This window comes from Somniosus microcephalus, chromosome 3, assembly GCF_052327205.1.
Source record: "Somniosus microcephalus isolate GS21.2 chromosome 3, FLI_Smic_1.0, whole genome shotgun sequence".
NCBI classification, from domain to species: domain Eukaryota; kingdom Metazoa; phylum Chordata; class Chondrichthyes; order Squaliformes; family Somniosidae; genus Somniosus; species Somniosus microcephalus.
In genome coordinates this window covers 364,963-372,649 of record NC_140989.1, presented here as the reverse complement: position 1 = coordinate 372,649, position 7,687 = coordinate 364,963, and the positions used below count along the sequence as shown (strand labels likewise).

The 7,687-nt window shown below is 49.4% G+C and overlaps 1 protein-coding gene across 1 annotated transcript in view; it reads right to left on the bottom strand.

Moving 5' to 3' along the window:
- Positions 1-1,922: 1,922 nt before the first annotated feature.
- The window catches only part of LOC147120778 (cilia- and flagella- associated protein 210-like), a 77,220-nt gene continuing 71,455 nt past the window's right edge, over positions 1,923-7,687 (bottom strand). The window contains exon 8 of the mRNA XM_085978466.1: positions 1,923-2,169. Within this exon, the coding sequence (XP_085834592.1) occupies positions 1,938-2,169 (232 nt within the window). The 3' untranslated portion in view covers positions 1,923-1,937. The remainder of the gene's footprint in view (positions 2,170-7,687) is intronic.

Sequence of the window (7,687 nt, the reverse complement as noted above, 5' to 3'; positions counted from 1 at the left end):
CTCCTCCCCTCTCCCTCCCCCTCTCCCTCTCCCCCACCTCTCCCGCCCTCCGTCCCTCTCCCCTCTCCCTCCCTCCCCCTCTCCCTCCCTCCCCCTCTCCTCTCCCCTCCCTCCCTCCTTTCCGGTACCAGAACGGAGTCAGTCTGACATCGGGAGGCCGGGTGCCCATCGCTCCGATGCGAGCCCGGTGTTGCTTTTGGTGAACGCGGCGGCCTTTGGAACCGGTTGGCGCCGGGCGGGCAGATGAACGCCTTTCGCTGCGGTGTGGGGGAGAGAGAGACGCCGCCGCTCACCTGCTCTCTTCCCCCCGGACTTTCGGGCTGCGCGGGGAAGAGAGAGAGAGAGAGACTGGGGGGGGCGGGGAGAGAGAGAGTGAGACGCCGACGGCCTTCAGCAGGCTCGACAGGTTCCCGGGCGCGCTGGGAATCCGCTGAACTCGAGGCCCAGATTCCTGAATATCAAAGTTCAGGTTTTTAAGCACCCCATAGCTAAGAAGAACAACTGCACAAAAGAACCTAACGGGGTACACACAGAAAGTGGGGGAAAAAATCGTTAGGAATCAAGATGGCGGAACACTCGCCTCAGTTGAGAATGATTAGGCCCGCCCACACAAGCACCCGATTGGTCAACCGTCAGGTCACTGAAGTGTAGGATTTGGTCAATCATCACGTCACTCAACTGTAGGATGGCCCGTCCACACACGCAATGAACCCGCCCCCGTGACGCAGCGATTGGTCGACCGTCCGGGTTGGTCGACCGTCGGGTCGCTCGACTGTACGATTGGTCAACCTTCACGTCACTCAATGCTAATGAGGGGATAATGAGCGGAATTTTGAACGTTTTTTGGATACCGTCGGCACAATTTTTGTCTCACCGAAAAGTAAATACGCTTATGACCGTTCCGGAATCGTAAGCTTTCTTTTGATGTAACACGCGTGTCGGTACGCTCTATAACTTTTGAGTGTATAGAGTATGGACAGACAGACAGACAGAAGAGCAAATATATATATATAGATAAGAGAAGATAGATGGTGCCATGAGATCTTTAACATCCATTTTAACAGCCAAAACAGGCACATGGCTAACATCTCAAAGCCAGCACCTCCAACAATACAACACTCCCTTGGAATTGCCCTGGATATCAGGCTAGATTAGGGTTCAACCACAGCCATTTGATTCAGATGCAAGTGTTCTACCAAATGAGGTAAGCTGATAAGAATCTTAAGGGTATAAATAAGTTGAACCCTCAGAAACTGTTCGGCATGACCCCAAAAATAACAATGAATGGGCATGAAATGAAGCTCAGATGAGGGAAGGTGAATGGGCGGTTCAGAGAGTGGTGAATGCTTGGAATGGACTGCACAAGAAGGTGATGGATGCTCATAACATCAGTAATTTTAAGAGGGAGTTGGATAGGTATTTGGTGAGAAAATCAATTGAGGAATATAGCTAATAAAATGTGTATTCTCTTTTTGAACTCTACAGCCAGGCAGATGAACCATTTTTCCCCAGTCCTATACATCCCAATATTCTTTCTTCTGTGGAATGAATGGTATGCAGAATAGCCTTCTCCTATTCCATGTTTTCTTATATTCTTAAGATAGATACACTATGCCCCATCCTCTCCTCCCATATTATCTGTTCCATATAGCTGCCACAAAGAATCATCTGAGTTTTGTTAAGACTATTGGGGTGAAATTCAACTTCAGCAGGGGTGCATAATGGGCGGAAGTGGATTGGCTGCCCGTTATACACCACCCTTAATTTTACTTAAAGGACAATTGGGTGTGGTGTATAACGGATTGCCATCAGCTACTGCCCATTTTGGCCTCCGTACAAGTTCAATTTTGCTCCCCATGTTCATCATCAATGCTTCAAAATGAGAGAGATGACATGTTACAAATGGGAAAAATAAAACAAGCATGTAAAAAAAAACATTACACCACCTGTAACAGCAAAGCATACAAGTGGGTTACCGTCATAATCCTGTATTCTTCAATTGCCTTCAAATCTGCCATTGTTTTTTCTTCCTTTTTCTTCATTTCCATCTCTCTTTTAGCCTCCATCTCTTCTGCAGCTTTGGTAATGCGATGCGTTTCATCCTGTGCTTCCGCTCTCATCTGTTCACTTATTAACTTTATCATCAGTTTTCTATGATCCTCTTTCTCCCTAGAGTATTCAGATAAGCACAAAATGGACATAAAATTATTCCATTATAGCAGATCTCTTACAAGTTTTGCCATTGAATGAAATTTTTTAAATAAATAAATGAAAATATTCCATATAAAGTATGGAATAATTAACTTATGAAAAAGCCACCATTTATATAATGGCAAAAAAGTCTGTTATGTAGTGGTTTACTTTTATTGAACGAAAATTATGAATATGGAGACAAGGCAGGTGGATGGAGTTAAGATACAGATCAGCCATGATCTCAATGAATGGCGGAACAGGCTCATGGGGCTGAATGGCCTCCTCCTGTTCCTATGGAGGGAGGCATACATCATAAAAACAGATAGTGCTACACTTCAGGTTTCATACAAATTCCATACAGTTGAAGTGAATGAGGGTAGGAGAATAGTTAATTCCTTGGATAGAGCTTTGATAACTCAAAGGCCTCTGTCATGATTGTTTTTTTCATTTTCCATATTTTTGAAGATGTTTAACTTCCTTTTGTCTGATTTTGACTGGTTTGATTGGATCTTGGCACTTCAGTGAGACTTCTGGTAGCTGAATTTGGATTTCAGATAACCTTTTAGTTAACATGTTAAACAATTTCACTTATCCCCACTTTATCCCACTCAATTCCATTCTTCACAGAGAATAGTGAGATTTGATGCTGAAAACAGATTGACTACTCTCCATCATGGTTTAGAGCCTGAGACCGAGAAATTCGTGCACCTTAGCGCCAGCAGTTAAGGCCGGTTTCGGGAAAAAAATGCGGGCGCCTCGCTTCCGTCCACTTCCAGCGCGGCCTGCATTGGTCACCATCTTGGTGAGGGTGATAGCGCAGGCAGGACGTGAGTGTGCAGGCAGTATGAAGAGTAGGCAGATCGTGACGTCAGTCAACGTGTAACACTGATTTGACTACGACTTGACATTTTGGACGTCGCTGATCCAAACAATACCCTCTCCTAAACACTCACAGCTGAATGTACATTCAGCTGGAGAGTGATCACCCCACCCCACCCCACCCTACCCCCAACCACCAGCGCTTTAAAGAGATACATCCAACCTTGCAGCTAAGTTGAATTATTTCTCTAGTACTGGCTCTTGCAGAGTTTATATCAATACTGGTTTGCTGGAAGTCATTTATGATGTTGTTAAAGTGTGCAGGGAGTGCTGCTGGACATTGGGAAGGCGTTGGCTGCTACTGGAAGGCCTCTGACTACACCACTTGCTCCCAGTCATGGGGGCTGTAGTTGCAGTCCCCCTCACGTTGCAGCATGACAGGGAGATGGAGCAGAGGCAGCAAAGACAAGCTGCTCGCAGAGGGAGGAGGAGGAGGAGGGGGAGGAGAGCGCTCAGCATGAGGCCTTACCCATCTAGGATCTTCAGGGAGCACTTCTACCTGCACCTTTTTTTTATTCGTTCATGAGATGTGGGCGTTGCTGGCACAGACTGCATTTATTGCCCATCCCTACTTGCCCTTTAGAAGGTGGTGGTGAGCCGCCCTCTTGAACCGCTGCAGTCCATGAGATGAAGGTACTCCCACAGTGCTGTTCGGGAGGGAGTTCCAGGATTTTGATCAAGCGACAATGAAGGAACGGCGATATATTTCCAAGTCAGGATGGTGCGTAACTTGGAGGGGAACTTGCAGGTGATGGTGTTCCCATGCGCCTGCTGTCATTGTATTTCTAGGCGGTAGAGGTCACGGGTTTGGGAGATGCTGTCGAAGAAGCCTTGGCGAGTTGCTGCAGTGCATCTTGTAGGTGGTACACATGGCAGTCACGGTACGCTGGTGGTGGAGGGAGTGAATGTTTAAGGTGGTGGATGGGGTGCCAATTATGCAGGCTGATTTGTCCTGGATGGTGTCGATCTTCGAGTGTTGTTGGAGCTGCACTCATCCAGGCAAGTGGAGAGTATTCCATCACACTCCTGACTTGTGCTTTGTAAATAGTGGAAAGGCTCTGGGGAGTCAGGAGGTGAGTCACTCGCCACAGAATACCCAGCCTCTCACCTGATCTTGTAGCCACAGTATTTATGTGGCTGGTCCAGTAAAGTTTCTGGTCAATGGTGACCCCAGGATGTTGATGGTGGGGGATTCGGCGATGGTAATGCCGTTGAATGTCAAGGGGTGGTGGTTAGACTCTCTCTTGTTGGAGATAGTCATTGCCTGGCACTTGTGTGGTGCGAATGTTACTTATCAGCCCAAGCCTGGATGTCGTCCAGGTCTTGCTGTATGTGGGCACGGACTGCTTCATTATCTGAGGAGTTGCGAATGGAACTGAACATAGTGCAATCATCAGCGAACATCCCCACCTTTGACCTTATGATGAAGGGAAGGTCATTGATAAAGCAGCTGAAGATGGTTGGGCCCAGGACACTGGCCTGAGGAACTTCTGCAGCGATGGCCTGGGGCTGAGATGATTGGCCGCCAACCATCTTCCTTTGTGGAAGGTATGACTCCAGCCAGTGGAGAGCTTTCCCCCCGATTCCCATTGACTTCAATTTTACTCGGGCTCCTTGATGCCACACTTGGTCAAATGCTGCCTTGATGTCAAGAGCAGTCACTCTCACCTTACCTCTGGAATTCAGCTCTTTTGTCCATGTTTGGACCGAGGCTGTAATGAGGTCTAGAGCCGAGCGTTCCTGGCGAACCCAAACTGACCATTGTTGAGCAGGTTCTTGGTGAGTAAGTGCCGTTTGATAGCACTGCCTGCGACACCTTCCATCCCTTTGTTGATGATTGAGTGTAGACTGATGGGGCGGTGATTGGATTTGTCCTGCTTTTTGTGGACAGGACATACCTGGGCAATTTTCCACATTGTCAGGTAGATGCCAGTGTTGTAACTGTACTGAAATAGCTTGGCTAGAGGTGCGGCTAGTTCTGGAGCACAAGTCTTCAGCACGATAGCCGGGATGTTATCGGGACCCACAGCCTTTGCTGTAACCTGTGCGCTCAGCGTTTCTTGACATCTTGTGGAGTGAATCAAATTGGCTGAAGACTGGCTTCTGTGATGGTGGGGGCCTCAGGAAGAGGCCGAGATGGATCATCCAATCGGCATTTCTGGCTGAAGAAGGTTGCGAACACTTCAGCCTTGTCTTTTATACTTACATGCTGGGCTCCACCATCATTGAGGATGGGGATATTCATGGAGCCTCCTCTTCCCGTTAATTGTTTAATTGTCCACCACCATCAACAACTGGATGCAGAGCTTTGATCTGATCCATTGGTTGTGGGATCACTTAGCTCTGTCTATAGCATGCTGCTTCCGCTGTTTAGCATGTATGTTGGACTGTGTTGTAGCTTCACCAGGTTGATGCTTCATTTTTAGGTATGCTGGGTGCTGCTCCTGACATGCTCTTCTACACTCCAGGGTTGAACCAGGGTTGGTCCCCTGGTTTGATGGTAATGGTAGAATGAGGGATATGCTAGGCCATGAAGTTACAGATTGTGGTGGAATATAATTCTGCTGCTGCTGATGGCCCACAGCATCTAAGCCAGGAGCAGTGTACGCGGTGGCTCCGCTTCAGCAAGTAGTTGGTCACAGAACTTTTCCACCTGTTGGAACCAGACCTGCAGCCTCAGAGCAGGGCAACAACGGTTCTGCCAGTGGCCCTCGAGGTGACCGTGGCCCTGAACTTTTTCGTCAGTGGATCCTTCCAGGCTGGAACAGGCGACATAGCAAACATCTCGCAATTCACTGTCCATCACTGCATCCAGGAGGTCACAGAGGCTCTGTACCTTTAGAACGGAATTCACTGCCTTCTCTTGTCTTTTGTGTTCCTTTGCCTATTCTAGTGCTGCTATGAAGTGCTACCCCACTGGCTGTAGCATGGCTGGTGGAAGGCTTCTGACTTTCCGAGGGGGACACTGCAGATGGCCTTGCAGGAAGAGCTCAAACAGCTCTAAACGTAGAAGGCTCGGCTGTAGACTGCACCACCTCAGCATGGATGGCAGCAGTCTGGGCTGGCTGGCTGACAGGACACTGCAATGGCAATGGCAGAGTGGCAGGGGTGGAAGTACAAATGCGGTCATCCTGAGAGAGGACAGCAGGTTCTTATTCCACGAAGCCATTGCCACTCCCCTGGGGTGGCGCCTCAGCATTCCTAGCCACCATCTGGACAACAGATTGCTGGACTGATGTGACATCCTGCAAGCCCCTTTCCACACTCATAAGCCCAGCCACAATGGCAGCAGTCTGATCTTGCATGGCAGCAAGCTGAGCTTGCTTGACAGAAGTCTGAGCTTCCACTGCAGCACTCAGGCATTGGGTCGCTTCCGCTTGTGTTGCAATGGAAGCTGCAACATCGTCCATCACACCCAGCATCATGTTTGGGTCCACAAGTGGAGTTGCCCATCACTTGCATCCTGGAAATCATGGGCTCCGCGCAAAGCCCTGTGCAATGTTGGAGCCGGACTCCTCCATGCTCCTTGACAGTGACAAGAGGCTCTCTGGCAGGCCTGCCATTGCACCAAGCATTTTTGTGTGCATGCCCATCACCCTTCTTCTGAAGGCCGCCCCATCAAAGTCCTCATCTGAGTGCTCTGCAGCAAAGCTCATGTACAAACTCATCCTCCGGGGAGCTGGCACCTGTGCTACCCTTTCACCCTGGCCTGGCTGCAGCCCACACGTGCCCGGTGACTCAACACGTGCAGATCCCTCTAAAGTTTGCGCAGTGCCACTTTGAGCTGGTGCCTAGGAGTGTCAGATCAAGGAACGGTGTCTCTTCTTCGTCACTCTCCTCCTCTATTTCTTCAAGCGCATGCTGGGCTGGTGGCTGTTCTTGGGTATCAGAAAGGAGAAAGGCACAAGGGTCAGGTTGTGGTGAGGGAAGAGGGGGAAGGCAAGATGTGCATGCTTACACCATCGGCTTGTAAGTGAGAAGAGATTGTCAGATGAGGGGGAAGTGGGATATGAGAAGGAGGATTAGGTATGAGCATACCGTCATCATCAATGCTTTCAGCCTTGCCGATTGCCATGGCCTCAGTGACGGCCCCTCCAATTATTTCCAGAACTGTCTCCTCCAGCTGGGTCAGGTACTGCAACTGTGCTTGCCCCCCCGCTCACCACCCATCCCCCCCCCAATCCCCTCCCCCGCCAGTTTGCTCCTGCTCATGCCGGCTGTGAGCCACCTTGGCTGCAAGAGAAAAGGAAGTGTGTCAGTGAGTGTGGTGCAATATGTTTGGGTGATGTGCCTGCCATGGTTGAATAAGTGGCATTTCGTGCAAAGTGTGAGATGTGGGTGTGAGGTTTGTAATAGTGGTAAGTGTTGTGAGGTATGAGTCATGATTGCTAGAGATTGTTGTAGGTGAGTGATGGGGGTGTGGTGCAGTGAGCAGTGTGTGAGGCTAGTGGTGCAGTTGCTGGGATATGGTGTTTGAAGATGCAGTCACTCACCTTGACCACTCGTGTGAGGTCATTAAACTTCTTCCGGCACTGGATCCATGTCCTGGGGTAAAGACTGGTGGCATTGACCGCTTCAGCGATCTCATCCCACTGCCTTCGAACAACGTGTCTGG